This window comes from Microcebus murinus, chromosome 9 (genome assembly GCF_040939455.1).
Source record: "Microcebus murinus isolate Inina chromosome 9, M.murinus_Inina_mat1.0, whole genome shotgun sequence".
Lineage (NCBI taxonomy): Eukaryota > Metazoa > Chordata > Mammalia > Primates > Cheirogaleidae > Microcebus > Microcebus murinus.
Window position 1 is genome coordinate 13,813,896 of NC_134112.1, and position 18,671 is coordinate 13,832,566.

At 35.7% G+C, this 18,671-nt stretch overlaps 1 protein-coding gene across 3 annotated transcripts in view; it reads right to left on the reverse strand.

Moving 5' to 3' along the window:
* The window catches only part of SUGCT (succinyl-CoA:glutarate-CoA transferase), a 684,028-nt gene that overhangs the window by 441,189 nt on the left and 224,168 nt on the right, over window positions 1–18,671 (reverse strand). For all 3 annotated transcript variants that reach the window (XM_076006291.1, XM_076006292.1, XM_012752259.3), the window contains exon 10: window positions 1,421–1,492. In XM_076006291.1, the coding sequence (XP_075862406.1) occupies window positions 1,421–1,492 (72 nt within the window). The remainder of the gene's footprint in view (window positions 1–1,420; window positions 1,493–18,671) is intronic.

Here is an 18,671-nt window from a genome sequence, read left to right on the forward strand (position 1 = left end):
ATTGATCAGCAGTAATGAATCAAAAATAAAAAGAATTCAGTACAGTTATTTTCAACAGTGAAGAATATGTCAACCAGTAATTTTCTCCCCCCACTCAACTTTCTGGAGAGAGAAAACTCCAAAACATATGGCCCAGGAAGAAAATCTGTACTCGTTTATAGCAATGAACTGGCTTTTACATCTCTGCAGTTAGAGTACGCAAATGACTTCACAGGCAACAGCTTCCGTATGGTTCATATTTTTAACATTGACCGTTCATAATAAAGATTCTTTGATCCCAGATCAAATGTTTGAATCAATTTTCTCTACACTTACTCAGAGCCACCATTATAAAAGCACCCCTCTTTCCCACCTCAGAAGTTCCAGCCCTTCCTGCAGTCGGAACTATCTCCATTTGTCACCTTCTTTGCGGTACTTCCCACCCTTTGCTGTGGTTTTAGCTCTGCTTGTTAATCTCTCATACAAAAGAGGCACAGTAATGAATGATTTTTGTACATAATAAGTTACGTGTAATAAATAAGATTCCTCTAAGGAATTCATAGACATTTTTCATAAAACTGAAAGTTCATGGTAATATGGTTAGTACAAAAATGAATCCTTTTTCAATCAGAAAAAGAAAAAAAAATCCTCAATAGGTAAGGCTTTAGCATACATGTAAAAAAATAAAAATATATTCTATTTCTGAGATTAAAACTGGAAAAAGTGAACAGGTAACCTAAGGCCTTAAATTAAAACAAAATACCAAAAGTCTAGATAAATAGTAAAAACATCAAATAAAAAAAAAAGTCTAGGCAATGCTAAAAATCTAGAATATCCCTAATCATTAAAAAATTATTTTAAATGATTCCAAAGCCTTTTTTTAAGGCCTCATTGAGGAATAACACTTTTAATATAACCTTAATTTCTAAATGCTTAAAACATAAATCTTATGGAAAGATACTCATTAAGCAAAAGCTCAGTTGAAAAAAAATGTTTTAAATTTCTAGTAGTAAACAAAATAAACTTGGGAGTAGCTTAACTATATTCAGGTCTAATTAAACAGGAAGAAAGGAAAGGAGGGAGGGAAGGAAGGAGGAAAGGAGAGAGGAAAGAAGGGAAAGAGAAGTCCCAGTGTTACAAATCCCTTTAAAATTGATTTTTTTCCCTTCCCTTTTTATCTGGACTGGTATACAGGAAAAGTTTTAGGACAATTTAAGCTACTATCATTCTTCATTTCAAACTACAGCAAAGTATCATAATAAAAAATACAGAGTGCTAATTTAGACTCTCCCTTTTATAAGAATAAAAATGGTATATTATTCGGTACTACCACAGGGAGTCCTAAGTTGATTATGTTCTAGGCAAAACTGAACTTTCCCTGGCTTTGTACAAAGTGGATTGTTGTATATATCATCTACTCATCCCCAAAATTATACATTACCTTGCACACAGTAGCAAACTGTTCATTATTTCCTGCTCCAACTACCAGATAGCCGTCCTTGGTTTTAAAAGCCTAAAATAAATAAATACATAGGTAAATATATGTTTACCTGTTGACAAGACCATAAAAGTTGGCTTTAATATCTAAAACATCTATAAAGAAATTTTGTTCTAAAGCAATGTTATTAATTAATTCAATATAAACTAATCAGTATTTTTCCCTATTATATTTGGATAGTTGTTTTCAGTTAGAAATTTCAAAGTACTTCCTAGCTCTTTCACTAACTGTTATAATATTAAATAAAAAAAGAGTGATTCAGAAAAGTAAATACTGGAGTTTTATTATAACTTATAACATAAAATCTGTATTCGTTATAGTTTGGATTAATGTTGAATTTTTCGAAGTTTTATGGTTTATTTTTCTTTGTAAGGAAAATAACATTGGAGGGCAAGAAGCACTATCTTCTACAAAGTGTAAAAAGAATAGATGACAAAAAGGAAGGAGGAAAAGAAGGAAGGGAGAGTGAGTTGAGGGAGCTACATTTCTTCTTTAAAGATCTCAGATGTAAACTTCTGGGCACTTGTCACTTTTTAGTAGCAAAAATTGACACATTGGGATCTCTCTGGACCTCATATGGCTTTAGGTACCTGAAAATGTCTGTCCCTTTTTAGAGATAGGTTCGTCTGGACAACAACAGACCTATAAATGATTGACACTTTCACCACCTACAGCCCTACCCCGTCTGGGGAACTTTTCAGCACTCCCTTCTCCACATATGATCATCACAGTACAGTTGGAGGAGCCACACTTGCTTTCAGAAGGCCTCATTCCTAGTCTACCAAAGCAAATGAACTCTTTGAATTTCCTTTCTTTCTATATAAAAATTGCTCTGCATCTTTACTTACCACTGCCTCTGAGAAAGACAACTTCTATCTTCCCTGACAGAGCTCACTCCTATGCTGACGACCTTGGTGTCACCTTCACCCACATCCTCCAGAACTCTGCTCAATCATTTTTAATCTCTTCATTTCCACTGAATCTGTCTCTTATGCCTAGATATAGACTCATGCCTCCATGCAAAATATCATTAACAGCAAGAAAATAAAATTTCCATCAGTCCTGACACCCCTCTGGAGCTATCTTGAATATTTCTTTCTTCCCTCCATTTCTAAATGTCATAAAAGTACTGCTTGCCTACAATTCTTCACCAATACCACATTCCAGTGTCCTTTGTTATCTGGATTCTTATCCTAGCATTACACTGAAACTGTACTTTCTTTGACCCATCTGCATTATTTGATACTTTAACCATCCCCTCCTTCAGGAACCTGTCATCTTTAGGCTCTGTCCAGGTTCATCTCCTGTCTCTCTGACCTACAGGATTTTCTTCTCCTCGCCCTCAGCTTTCCTGAGGCATCTGTCTTTGGTCTTTCACTTCATTTGCTTCTTACAGTAGCCACTAGCCACATGGGGTCATTAAATTTAAATAAACTAAAATTAAATTAGCCAGTCACAAATGACCACTTATTATGATTCCATTTATATGAAATGTCTAAAATAGGCAAATTCATGTAGACAGAAAAAAGATTAGTGGCTGCCTACAGCCGGGGAAATTGGGGGTTTAAGGGGAGTGACAGCTAATGAGTACCGAGTTTCTTGTTAGGGTAATGAAAACGAAATGTGGTGATGGTTGCACAACTCTGAATGCACCAAAAATCATTGAATTGTACACTTAAAATGGGTGAATTATATGGCATGTGAATTATATCTCAATGAAACTGTTATTTTAAAAAAATTAATTAATTCAGATCCACAGTCACACTAGCTATATGTCAAGCATTCAATAGCCACATGTGGCTGGTGGCTACTGCATTAGACAGCACAGATACAGAACATTTCCATCATCACAGAATGTTCTGTTGTACGGTGCTGGTACACTGTTGCTGATAGATTGTACAACATCATTTTTCTCTTAGTCTCCTTACTAGGTATAACATGATAACTGAAGAATGTTAGGTAGTTAATAAATGCTTGGTAAATGTTAATGAATCGATTAAATGATTGCCTTCGGATAACAGAATTGTAGCTAAAATGGATCCCAAGTAATACCCTGTAACAATGTTTTATTCTACTTACACTGTTGCTTTATTTGGTAAGGAATGCTATTAGTAACATATCAAATGCTATCTTAAACATTTTAAACATCTATTTGAACATTTAAAACATGCTCCCTTGTCCACAAGGACAAAAACAAAGTCAGTGTCATAGATGATGCATTTGTGTTTCTCACACTACCGAAAGGAAATCTGCAACAGAGCTGTGAGTGAGGTACAAAGGATTTTTGAGTTGAGGTGTCTCAACAAACCACTGATTGTGAAGTTACACAGGTTGTTTGCTTGCTGTTTTGTGGGTAAGGATGAGGTGGGGGGGTAAGTAAATATGATGTTAACAATGTGTGTTGCCAAATATAATGTGAAGAAAGGTTTTCAAACTTTTGGATCTGGACACGCTTGAAGCTCTGACTTGGGTGGGGCAAAGGCAATATACATAACCTAAACATTTGTACCACCGTAATATGCTGAAGTCTAATTTACTTTTAATAAATGAAGAATCGCCTGTTTCTTCCTTTAATCTGTACCACATCTTAAAATGTATGTTTATCATTATAAAGGTTTAAAATTTTAAAGCAAAGATAACTGGTCAACGATCATTAGAAAGTGAAAACTAAGTAGCAGCTGAAACAAGAATATAATCAAACTAAAGATCACCAAATAGATTTTGCAAGTATTGAAGTAAGATTATGAGTTCTTTTAATAATTATTTTTTCCTTTTTATTATTGCTACAGTGTTTATTTAATAAATATAGTTTAAATAAGAACGTTTAAAAAATAATACATTATCACTATAGAAAATTGGACATGTACAGAAAACATAAGGAGAAACAAAATTCTCCATGATACCATCACCCAGAAGAAACACCTGTTAATAAGATAGCATACTTCTTTCTAGTCTCTCTGTATTCATTTTTACATAATTAATATGTTATTATACATAAATTTCTAGTCTGCTTTTTTTTCCACTTAATTAATATCCTATCACAAGCATTTTTGAATATAATTGTTTTTAATGACCCAAAATATCTATTTCAAAACTTGTTTAAATATCCTCAGTTAATTTAAACTGGAGGATGTTTTTGTTTTATTTAAAAAATCAAGCCCTATACCATACAGTTTATATCACAAATAAAAAATTATTTAATTTGATAGTGAAACTCTGAAACAAAATGTGTGGTCTAATTAAGATTCTTTAAAAGCTATCCTTGCCCCGGGCCGGGCGCTGTGGCTCACGCCTGTAATCCTAGCTCTTGGGAGGCCGAGGCGGGCGGATTGCTCGAGGTCAGGAGTTCGAAACCAGCCTGAGCAAGAGCGAGACCCCGTCTCTACTATAAATAGAAAGAAATTAATTGGCCAACTGCTATATATATAAAAAATTAGCTGGGCATGGTGGCGCATGCCTGTAGTCCCAGCTACCCGGGAGGCTGAGGCAGAAGGATCACTCGAGCCCAGGAGTTTGAGGTTGCTGTGAGCTAGGCTGATGCCACGGCACTCACTCTAGCCTGGGCAACAAAGCGAGACTCTGTCTCAAAAAAAAAAAAAAAAAAGCTATCCTTGCCCCAATAAGACATATAGATATAGTAGCAAAATGAATCCCAGTCCTGCCATTTACTTAACATGTGTGATATTGGGCAAGTTATATCATTTCAGAACCTTAACTTTTATATCAGTGCTTCCGTTTGGAATTAGTATAATGATTAAATTGATAAAAGTATATTTATTTATGTATTCAGCAAATATTTAATGATATAACTTACTGTGTGCCAAAGTCTGGGTACAATGGGTAAAAAATGACAAGATAAATAGTCCTTTACATGAGACTTACATTCTAATAAAGTAACAGACATTAATCAAACATTCACACAAATGATTACAAGCAGTGGCAGATACTAGAAAAGTATAGGACACAATGAAATCTTATAATAGGTGGATTTAATCTTATTTGGTTGGGAGCTGTGAAAGTAGGAAAGATTCCCTGGAAAGTGATCTAGGAACTGAGATGTAAGAATTCATAGGCATTAACTAGGTAAAGGGCTAGGTGGAGAGAAGGTTATTATTGGCAAAGGGAACTGTATGTGCAAAGGACCTGTAGTAGAAAGAAGCAACAGCCATTAGAGAACAAGAGGAGAGTAGCATAGTTGAGGCTGCAGAGGTAGGCACAGAGCCAGATAAAGTCAAAGGTCATATGAAATGTTATTTATCATAGAATTAATAGGAAGTCACCAGAAGGTCTTGAATGATAATGTTTGCATTGTAAGATCTTCCTAGCTGCAATGTGGAGAACTGAACACAGGATAAGGTTGGAAATAAAAATATTGATGGGTCAAGGGATTAGATGCCCCAATGAACAGAAGAACCTCCTAAGCAAACAGAAGACATATGAACCAAAAGGGCATGGAGATTGAGTGTTTAGTTCCTCTAGGTAGAGCAGCTGTAGATGTGATATGTTCCCACACCTGACAGACTGGGGGCGGTCCTATATGGTCCAAGAGTAGAGAATATTGAGCAGATATGAAGGCAGGGAAATAAGAAGGTCAATCTAGAACTCCTGTTGTCTTGGAAGTTTCTAGTCCTGCCCAGAGATTTTGTTTTCTGAACTTCCAGGCACACTACCTGGTTTGATGATGTCCTAATTATTAAGAGGAATACAGATGAAAACACAAAAGGACTTTTAGAAGTTCCACATCAACTCAATATAACATATAATCAAATGGAAAAAGGGAAAAAAACATATAATTGGAACTTCCTGTGTTATCTTCTTAAGCTACCATATCAGTGCATCTAGTGTTTTCCCTAGCCTAAATAAAATATGTACAATGGGTAGTATGTCTATGTCAAAAACAAGAGCATAAACTTCAAGCCTTCCTGGGGCTACTTACTTTTTAACAAGATTTTCTTCCACAAAAGGTAACCATTGCTAAATGACTTCATCATCCACTGGAAAAAGACATTCCATGAAGTTTAACTCACTGCCATGAGAACGTTTTCTGGAATGTCAAGCAGTTATTGACTTCTGGGTCTGTGCTAGTACATCGTGACAAATATAGAGCACTATTTCCTACCACTAACAGTTCAGTTCACCTTATGGTGCTGGAGCTGGGCTGAGCCAGATGGCAATGAGGCACAGACTGCTTACAAATCAAGAACAGTGTCATCTATGGATAGAACAATGCAGCAAATGGGAAATGAGCCCAGGAGTCTCTAGTTTCACCTACTACCAATTTGGCTTTATCTGTACATTTTCAGATGGAATAAACCATTTTGAGAATGCATTGCTAAATACAAGCTCTTGCCTTGAATTAAGTAATTCCATAGTAGCCTTGAAGACAATGTTATATACTGATTTCCTTTCCTGGACTCAGGCTAGGATTTGCAATTCCATCGGAAGTTCAAATGTTCACAGACATTCTTGAGATTCTTCAAATCAATTAAATTTTACCTGAGATCAAACATATCTAGGATTTTCAATCACTCAGTTTCTGATACCAGGTCTGGAAGTAATGGCAAGGAGTGAAATGAGCAACTGCTTCGAGTTTTGTATAATCTTCACAAGTTGTCAATAGACATTACTTTGCTTATAAAGAAAGTTCTTTGTGAGGAAAACCTATTGTTATTCAAGAAAGAAGTTATCATGTGTCTTGGACACAATGTAAAATAGCACATAGAATTTTTCATCCTGATAAGTATAGGCTAGAAACTGATTTTGATGATTCTGAACTAATTGTATTATAAAGAATCTTAAGGCAGATTATTTGCCTACCAAAAGCATGTACCACTTAATGGAAAGTAAATAAAACATACTGGACAGGAGTCCATGTTGCTTTTTCAAGAACACTCCAAGGTAAAAATTCTTTGACTGCATAAAATATTAATATTTTACATACTCTTTGTTGTATCTCAAACATGTTACAACAATCAGTTCCATGCCAGTTATATACCATACATGAAAATATCATTTCTGACAATGAGCCTACATTTACCTCCAACTGGTTAAAGTCATTTATAGACCATAATTTTAGTCAAGCTGTCACCACATTTAACTACTTCAAGCAAAGAATTAAGCTAGAAAAGAATATCAACTATAATTACAAAAAGAATATTCTAAAGTGGGTTATAGAATGGATTGCCAATAAGGTTTCCCAAGCATATCTTAATTTCATCATATCTCAGGATCTGTCAATGACAAAACATAGGGCATACACATTAAGACAGAGATTAGAGTAAGGACCTGACAGGAAACCTGCCCACTAGACCTAGAGAGGCATTGAAGTATAGGCCCAGGTGACAGCAGAGTTTCAGCCTAAAGTATGGAAAGTCTGAATAAGCATGGTTCAGGAAAGCAGTCAGCAAGACAAAGTATGAGGGTATGGGAAGTGAATGGGTAGGAAATTGGATAGAACAATTTTCTTGAAACTCATAGAGTAGGTACTTGGCCCATGAAATGGACAGCCAGGGGCAGTAGAGTGCCAGCTATGAGGATGAGGCTCAGAAATTGAGTTCCACCAGCCTGGGCAGCATAGTCAGACCCTGTCTCTACAAAAAACATTAAAAAATTAGACAACATAGTGGTGCAAGGAGGCTGAGGCAGGAGGATTACTTGAGCACAGGAGTTTGAGGGTACAGTGAGCTGGGATGACACTGCTGCACTCTAGCCCAGGCAACAGAGTGAGACTCCATGTCAAAACATAATAATAATAATAAAGAAATAAATAAATTTAGCTCCAAATTTCCACATAAACAATTGTGATAGCAAGGCAAAGGATGGAGGGACAGGCACCAGGCAGTTAACTCAGTAAGAAACTCAGAGAGTATAGGCAGAAGCAGAAGCCCAAGCCTTTGAACAAAGGAATATAAAGCAAGGAGAATGACCTCTGGTGAGTGTAATTGTCTGGATAGCAGAGAAGAGCAATTTAGAGTTCAACATGCTAGCCTACTGTAGTTACATCCAGCATCTAGGACAATATCTGGTATTTATTAATAATAAGAACTTAATATATTTTGTTAAATCAATGCCAATGTATAAATATTGGATTACAACATTGTAGGCAAATCAAGAAATATTAGACACTATATAAAAGGCTTAGTGACAACGAGGAAGCATGAAATAGAGGGGAAGAGGAAGTATTAAGCACTCAAAAATAAGGACCAACTGAGAATGGCCAGCACACTAAGAAATGATTCCCACAACAAACTTCCTTCCTCACAGATGATCACCCAAGTTTAGGGGTGAAGATAAATTAAAGTGGCCAAGCGCGATGGCTCACACCTGTAATCCTAGCACGCTGGGAGGACGAGGCAGGAGGATGACCTGAGCTCATGAGTTCGAGACCAGCTTGAGCAAGAGTGAGACTCTGTCTCTACTAAAAACAGAAAAAATTAGCCGGGCATGGAGGCTTGTGCCTGTAGTCCCAGCTACTCAGGAGGCTGAGACAGGAGGATTGCTTGAGCCCAGGAGTTTGAGGTTGCTGTGAGCTAGACTGATGCCACGGCACTCACTGTAGCCTGGGCGACAAAGCGAGACTCTGTCCCCCCCAAAAAAAGATAACTTAAAGTGAGATGGTGACATGTTTCTCTTAGGAGTTCCAGGTGTGTCCTGTAGTTGGAACAAGGAGAGCCTCAGTTCCTCAATTAGGTACTCTTCTCATTCTTCATACCATGGCCAAAATTTAGCCTTGAAGCATATAAGATCAACCTCAGTATCTTTTCCAGCAAACACTCCAAGTAGATACTACCAAGTAATCAGACATGACACTGGAAATAAAATGTATTTGCCATCTAAATATAAAAGGAGTTTCTGTCCAAGGGCTTAGAATCTAAAGTGTACAGATGCTCAAAACATTTTTGGGCTTGGCTAACCATGAAACCACTTGGTAAAGTGTGAATGACTACCCAGCTTGTTCAGTGGAGAATGAGTGCTTATGGGAGGGCCCTGCTGACCCACAGGAACTGGTAAAATGTAGTCCTTATGGAATAACTAAGTATCTAAAACAAGTCAACTCCAGGTTCAGAAAAAACTTAAGGGAAGGCTCTATCCGAGAGATTTATAATCATTTCTAACTGAAAAAAGTGATGGAAAAGGTAGCAGGCTACAAGTATCTGGCATGATCTTAATGAGGTTGCCATATTCCAGGGTCTGGACTTATTCTTTATGAGACTCACTTCTTTCCTGAGTGATCAGACCTGCAAGTCTAACTCAAGCCACCTAACATGCACATGAGATTGAGGTGGATACCAGAAGGATGAATTGGCACCATACAGTAAGAAAGAACTATATCACAAGCCAGAATACTTAAAGACTATACGATTAATGAATTATGTCCCTGGGAAACTAATAATCAGAAGGCAAATATCCAGAGAGTTGAGCCTGGTTTAATTACTTCCCGTCTCAAGTCCCCATGAATCTGGATATTGAGTTAACTTTGAATCTGCCAACAGAAAGACAGTAGACCCTTCTGTGTGTGACTATAAAAAGAGAAAAAAATAAGACCAGGCTTGTTCAATGGAGGGAGCCATGCTGAATTCCTAGAGGACTAAGATACTCAAAATGTACCTCAACCATTTTCAGTCTATGAAATACTCAGAAGAAAAATAAGATGCAATCTGAATATTATTCTATACATACTATATTTCAATTACCCAAAAGAGTTGGACCCAATTACCCATGTGTTGGACTCATGTGGGCACATATATAATACCATGACCAAGGTCATGGGAGTGTTATGCAAGGTTTGCAACAAAATCTAGACAACTAGGAAGCTGTCCCTTCCAAAGTAAGTTGACAGCAGAACCATTAGAAACATTGTTCCAAAACAACATGAAAAAAAATTTTAATAAGTCCTTCCAGCAGGTCAGAAGGTAGCAAAGGCAATAATTCTGTTCACATCTCCACAACTACTTAAGATGAGATATTCAGTATTTCTGTGGCTCCTGTTAGTATGGTTCTTATTAGCTAAAGAGTCAAGGGTAGCAGGGAGACTTTGGTTTGTTTTTGTTTTGTTTTGTTTTTATAATTTATTTATCTGCTTGAGTAATTGTTATAGTTTAGTTCCTCTGGGATTCCTGCTCTATAAATAAACGTCCAAACTATTTAGGAATTTTTTGCATAATAACAGAAGGTGCTGAAAATAATTTATCATTGCTTATCTCCCAAACAACACAGTTCTTCTTCCCAATTACATTGGATATGTTAATTTCTACTCCACCCCAAGTCCCTTAAAGAAGCAAGCAGCTCTATACGTTATGCAATTAACAATTCCTCATGGCTAGTTGAATGAAATAATCTCAACATCATTCCCATGACGGCCAACAGATTTACTAGGCATGGATCAATTGCATCAGCTTGAAGATTCTAAAGGTCATGTGGAGGTGGGGCTGGGAGGTCCATATTAGGCTTAAGTAAGTAAATAAAAAAGACTAAAACTGCTATAAAAGACCAGACTACACAAAAGAAACAGAAATATGGCCTAAGAATTGCCTTATTCCTAATAGCATCCTGATTCTCATGATTCTGAACTACAGGTCTTTCCCTATACAAAGATAGTCTATAAAGACTGAAAAACTGGATTTCAACATGCAAAAGAATAAAATTGACCCCTTATCTCACACAATGGAGAGAAATCAACTCAGAATGGATAAAAGACCTAAATATAAGACCAGAAACTATAAAACTCCTAGAAGAACACATAAGAAATGATTTTTTTTTTTTTTTTGGCTATCACACCAAACTCCAGGCTGCAAAATAAAAATAAATAAATCAGAATGCATCAAACTAAAAATCTTCTGAATAGCAAAGGAAATGATCAACAAAATGAAATGGCAGCTTAGAGATTTTTAAAAATCTGATAAGGGGTTAATATCTAAAATTTATAAAGAACTCATACAACTCATTAGTGGAAAACAACCTGAGTAAAAAATGGCAAAAGATCGGCAAAGTCATTTCTCCAAAGAAGACACAAAAATAGCCAATAGTTATGTGAAAAAGTGTTAAACATCACTAACCATCAGGTAACTGCAAATCAAAACCACTATGAAATACCACCTCACACCTATTAGGATGGTTATTATAAAGATGTCAAAAGATAGCAAATTTTGGCAAGGTTGTGAAGAAAAGGGTACTCTTGTACACCATTGGTGGAAATGTAGATTGGTACAGCCACTATGGAAAACAGTATGGATTTCTTTAAAAAATTAAAAATAGAACTAGAGTATGACCCAGCAATTCCTCTTTGGGGTGTGTACCCAAGGGAATTGAAATCACTACCTCATAAAGATATCTGCACTCCTATGTCCAATGAAGCATTATTCACAATAGCCAAGATATGGAAACAACATAAATATCCATCAATGGACAAATAGGTAAAGAAACTGTGGTACACATATATAATGCAATATTATTCAGCACTAAAAAAAGAACGAGATTTTGCCATTTGCCACAATATGGATGACCCTGGAGGACATTATGTGAAGTGAAATAAGCCACACACACAGAAAAAACATATTGCATGATTTCACTTAATATATAGGATCTTTTTTAAAAAATTCAAATATACAGCGATAGAGAACAAAGCAGTGGTTACTAAGGATGGGGAGCAGGGGAAGAAATAAAGAAATGCAGGTCAAAAGATACAAAGGGGCAGATATGTAGGATAAATAAGTCTAGAGATCTAATGTGCAACATGAGGACTATAGGTAATAAAATTGCACTGTATATGAGATTCATGCTAAATGAGTAGATTTTAGCTGCTCTTGCCACAATAACAAAAAAATGAGTAATTACGTGAGATGATGGATATGTTAATTTGCTTCACTATAGTAACCATTTTACTCTCTATATGTATCACATAACATCATGTTGTATACCTTAAATATACACAATTAAAAAATTTATTTAAAAAAGAAAAAAATGAGGGGAAATAAGGACTGTCCCAGATAAACAAAAGCTAAAGGAGTTCTTCACCACTCGACCTGCCTTACAAGAGGTTTCCCGTTAAGACTTGCCTTAAAGGGATCCATTCAAGGTGAAATGAAAGGATACTAGACAGCCACATGAAAGCACAGGAAAGTATAAAGCTCACTGATAAAGTTAAATATATAGAAAAATACAGAATAATGTAATACTGTAATGGTGGTATGTAAACACTATTAATTCTCATATAGAAGTAAAAAGGCAAAAGTATAAAAAATTACTATAACTATAAAAATAGGTTAATGAATATAAAATATAACATGTGTAATTTGTGACATCAATAACATAAAGTGAGGGGGAGCAGTAGAGTTTTAGTACGCAATTAAAGTTAAGTAGTTGTCAGCTTAAAATAGATTGTTATAAGATGTTTTATGTAAGGCCCATGGTAATGACAAAAAAAATACCTATAGAACATACGCAAAAAGAGAGAAAGGAGAGGAAAGAGAGAGAGATTGAACATGTCACTACAAAAATCAATGAAGCACAAAGGAAGATAATGAGAGAGGTAAAAAAGGGGAAAAGTTACAAGACAGAAAGTAATAAACAAATGGCAATAGTAAGTTCTTCATATCAGTAATTACTTTAAATGTCAATGAATTAAACTTCCCAATCAAAAGACACAGAGTGGCTTAACGGATTGAAACAATCTAGCTATAATATATGCTGTCGATAAAAACTCACTTTAGATTTAAGGATACACATAGGCTGAAAGTGAAGAAATGGAAAAAGTATTTCATGTAAATGGTAACTAAAAGAGAGCTGAAGTGGCCATACCTATATCAAACAAAAAAGACTTTAAGTCAGAAACTGTCACAAGAGATACAGAACGACGTTATATAATGATAAAAGGGTCAATTTACCAGTAATATATAACAGTGATAAATATATATGCACCCAATATTAAAGCGCTCAAATATATGAAATGAGCACTGACAGAGCTGAAAGAAGGAATAGACAGCAACACAATAACAGTAGGAGATTTCAATATCCCATTTTGAATGATGAATAGAACATGAGTAGACAAAATTCAACACCTCTCATGATGAAAACACTCAACAACCAAGAAATAGAAGGAAATTCCTTTAACATAACAAAGGCCATATACAAAAGCCCACAACTAACAACATACTTAACAGCAAAAACCTGAAAGCTTCTTCTAAGATCAGGAAGAAGGCAAGGATCTTGCCACTTTTATTCAGTATAGTACTGGAAGTCCTAGCCAAATCAATTAGGCAAGAAAAAGGAATGAAAGGCATCCAAATTGGAAAGGAAGAAGTATAATTATCTCTGTTCACTGCTGACACAATCTTACATGTAGAAAATCGTAAAGATTCCACAGCAAATAAATAAATAAATAAATAACCTTTTAGAACTAATAAAAAAGAAAAGCTCAGCAAAGTTTAAAGATACAAAGCCAATACACAAAAAATGAGTTATAGTTCTACACACTAACTGAGAAATATCTGACAAGGAAATTAGGGAAACATCTCATTTACAATAGCATCCAAAAAATACTTAGAAATAAATTTAACCAAGGAAACAAAAAGCTTGCACATTGAAAACTATAAAACATTGCTGAAAGAAATTAAATAAAGTAAAACTAATGGAGAGACATCCCATGTTCACAAAGTATAAGACTTACTATTGTTAACATGTTCATACTACCCAAAGGGGTCTACAGATTCAATGCAATCTCCATGAGAATTCCACTGGCACTTTTTGCAGAAATAAAAAAAAAAAATGATCCTAATATTCATATGGGGATACACAGAACTCCAAATAGCTAAAACAATCAAGTGAGAATAAAGCTGGATACCTCACACTTCCTAAATTCAAAACTTATCATAAAGGCAAACATATAGGCCAAGAGAACAAAATAGAGAGCCCAAAAATAAACCCATATATATTTGGTCAAATGATCTTTGGCAAGGGTGCCAAGATTACACAGTGGAAAAAGGATAGTCTCTTCAACAAATGGTGATGGGAAAACTGTATATACACATACAAGAGACTTAAATTATACCATACACAAAAATCAACTCAAAATAGATTAAAGACTTAAATGTAGGACCTGAAACTATAAAACTCCTAGAAGAAATATAGTGGAAAAGCTTCATAACATCGGTCTTGGCAATGATTTCTTGGATATGATACTAAAAGCACAGGCAACAAAAGCAAAATTAGACAAGTGGGACTACATCAAACCAAAACACTTCTGTGCAGTAAGGAAACAATCAACATAGTGAAAAGGCAACCTATGGAATAAAAAATATTTGCAAGCCATATATCTGATAAGTGGTTAATATCCAAAATATATAAGGAACTCCTAAAATTCAATAGCATAAAAACAAATAACCTGATTTAAAAATGGGCAAAGGACTTGAATAGACATTTCTCCAACAGGTATGTGAAAAGATGCTCAATATCATTAATCATTGGGGAAATGCACATCAAACCCACAAGGAAATATCATCTCACAGCTGTTAGGATGACTATTATGAAAAAAGAAAGAAAGAGAGAAAGAAAAGAAGTGTTAGGGGGAATGCAGAGAAACTGGAACCCTTGTGCACTGTTGGCAGGAATGTAAAATGGTGCCGCCACTAATGAAAACAATATGGAAGTTCCTCAAAAAATAAAAAACAAAACTATCATATAATTCAGCAATCCTACTTCTGGATATTCATTCAAAAGAATTGAAAATGGGATCTCAAAGAGATCCTGTATTCACTGCAATATTATTCACAATAGCCAAGAGGTAGAAACCACCTAAATGTCCATCAATAGATAAATGGATAAACAAAATGTGGTATATAAATATAATAGACTATATTATTAAAAATTTAGTATTATTTTGATAATAAGTATAATTAATAATAATTATTTAATTTTAATACTTATTAATATTTAAATGTAATATTATTTTTAATATTATTAAAAAGAAGAAAATCCCATCACATGCTACATCAATGAACCCTGAGGACATTATACTAAGTGAAATAAGCCAGCCACAGATGGAATGTGTATGATTCTACTTACATGGAGTATCTAAAGTAGTCACTTTCACAGAAGCAGAAAGTATAAGGTGGTTGACAGGGTCTGAAGAAAGGGGAAATGGGAAGTTTCTACTCAATGTATACAGAATTTCAGTCATAAAAGATGAAAAAGTTCTAGAGATCTGCTGTACAACAATGTGCATATAGTTAACAATACTGTACTGTACATTTATAAATTTGTTAAGAAAGTAGATCTCATGTTATGTGGTTTTTACTACAATAAAAAGAGAGAAAACATGACAGGAAGATCATAGTTAATTAGACAAAAGCCTTCAGGTACTAGTCCTTTGGGATACAATTCAGCAGTCACATGTTCCTGGTGCTCCCAGCCAGTGAATCAGCACCAGAGTCAGACTTTCCTACCTAACACAGGACTCCTCTAATAGGCAATCTTTGCTTAGGGCTCCCCTTGCATGGTCGAGATTTTCTCAGAGCTGCATCTTCCGTCTGTCCCTCTCCCTTTCCAAGTGTCATATCCTGTATTACAGATTGGAGGCCCCCTCTAACCTCCCCCCACCACCTATTCCTGCTCCACAGGTATTCCTCCCAATGAGGCTCCTGCATGTCTAATACAGCCTTGGCATCTGCTTCTCAGAGAACTTGAACTGCCACAATGACTGATTATGGGGTTAAAATAAAAACAAGGTGGAACTGAATATTGAACAACAATAATATGTAAGTTGAGGGATGAGTAGAGTTAAAACATTATTCATAATGTTTGAGAGGAAGGTGGAGATATTAAAAGTTATTTTAGTGATCAAAGTATTTTTCTCATTCAGTAAATACAGATATTTTATTTCAGAGTATTACAGGGTTACAAATGTTTTGGTTACATGAATTGCTTTTGTGCCATTTGAGTCAAAGTTATAAGTATGCCCATAACTTTTAAAGTAAAAGATAAAAGGCAGGAACACATTATATACATCCACATTAGTCAAGGAAGAAATGGCATTGACTTTGAAGTCAAACAGAGCTGAGTTCTACAGTTCTACCACTGAGTCCCCAGTTCTACCACTTACTTAGTAGTGTGACCCTAGACAAGTCACAGAACTTCAGTTATGTCTTCTATAAACTAGAAATAACAACTATCTTCTAGAACATTAAGGGGATTATTCCAAGGGTATCATTATTATCATTTGTTATCTACCAAATAAACCCAAATTCCCCAACTAGGTACTTGGAACTACGCACAGTTCCAAATCCCAATTAGCCTTTCCAAACTCACTGCTCACAATTCCTACACATACATGTTTCAGTCAAAACTTATTAATAAAATGCGCCACTCTTGAAAGAAAAAATATACTTTCCTACTTCCATATCTTCTGCTCATACTTTAGCCCCCACTATTTTCATAAACTTTCAGTGATCATAAACCCAGAGATTCTGCAATGTTATAAAACCTTAAGGCCCTGAGATCCAATTTCAGAATTTCCATAGCATGGCTGTCTTCCATCTGTAGAAACACCTTCAGTGATGCAAAAGTCAGTACCATCCAAAGGAACCAAGTCCTTCAACTGATAATTCTGCCCGTCAAAAGAGGTACTTTTTTTGTTAATTCAAATCAGATTCTGTATAGCGAGCTCTTAGTGGAAGTAGTTTTTAGTCACTTGAGTCATATATAAGAAGTCATCTTTCTAAAAGATTCCAGGATGGAAGACCACTGATGATCTTCAAATGCAGTCAGGATAGGGTCACTGAAACTTGTCTTAGACTCAAAGCCTATTGAGTCTGAGATGTATCCAGCTCATCTGGGTATACCATAAATCACAGTAGTCCCTGTGCTGCAAGAACACCAAATACCCACCTTGTTGGCCAGCTCAAGGAACAGGTTTCTGCCTCAGTATCTCTACTAAGTACCCTTATTACTTGTTCAGACTAGAATGTTATCCTAAATTGTGGGTGACTTAGGTAGACCCTGAAAACCTAGTAAGTTCTCTCATTCCTTTCTCAAGGGATAGAGTTCATCTCCCTGTAACAGATCTCTTACTATGAAGAGACCGATCACCTGGAATTATAGTTATGGCTATTATCTATGAAGTGGCTACTATATATGCTAAATTCATTTTATGAATTACCTTGTTTGATTATCAGCACAACCAAAAGATATGTGTGCTATTCGAAATTTACTATTGAGGAAGCAGAAGCACTGAAAGATAAGCAACTTGCCCAAGCATTTATCAGCAAAGCCTCTCTGGAGCTAACGTACTATTGATTTTCTGACATTGAATCTGCTACCCCACTATGTGGAAACCTGGTGCTACCTTTCTGGTTCAACCTGACATCCTTGTATAATTGTTACCTGAACATACCTGAGATCACAATATCCCTTATAAATGGTGTATGGCTCAATCCAGGTAATTTCAAAAGGGCCAGCCTCTGTTATCAGGTCAGGGTTCCCAGCATGAGACCCCACCCCCCACCCACCCAATGTTTCCTCTAAGCTGAATGCTGAGTGTCACTTTGTATGATCCCAACACCACCTACCTGAAGTTAAAAAAAGAAAAAATCCATTTTGTCTGAATCCAGGGATCATTTATCTTCCCTAAATGTTCTGGACTTGAAGAAGAGACATCAGGAGTCTACCAATAACTTACTGCATGGCCTTGGGCAAATCAATTAAAACTGTCAGGTCACAGTTTCCTCATCTATAAATTTAGAGTGTTAGACTAGTCCCTTCCAGCTATAAAATTCTGTGATTTTAAGATCAAACATGAAATCCTGATAGGAGGATTGTAATAAAACAGTTAAAAAGAAAGAAAATGGTCTGGTCTAGAAAGATCTTGCTTATTTTATTATGAGTGTTTGGGGCTATGTTTACATCACTTAGAGACATTTAAAATGAGGACATTTTATAAGGTAAGAAACAAGAAAGCCCTCACACATGATATTTAAAATGTGGCTCCACAGTTCACAACACCTTCATCATGTATAAATAGAACATAGCATTTACAACCACTTACACTGTAATATATTTCTTTTGGCTGAGAGGCAATGTTCAACTACATGACTTTCTGAGAACACTGACTTTTTTCTTTATGTTGTTAGGTAAAGTAATGCTATTTTGCAAAGATATAGGGTCCTTAGGCACTCACTCTAATTATTACTGTGCTTTTTGTAAA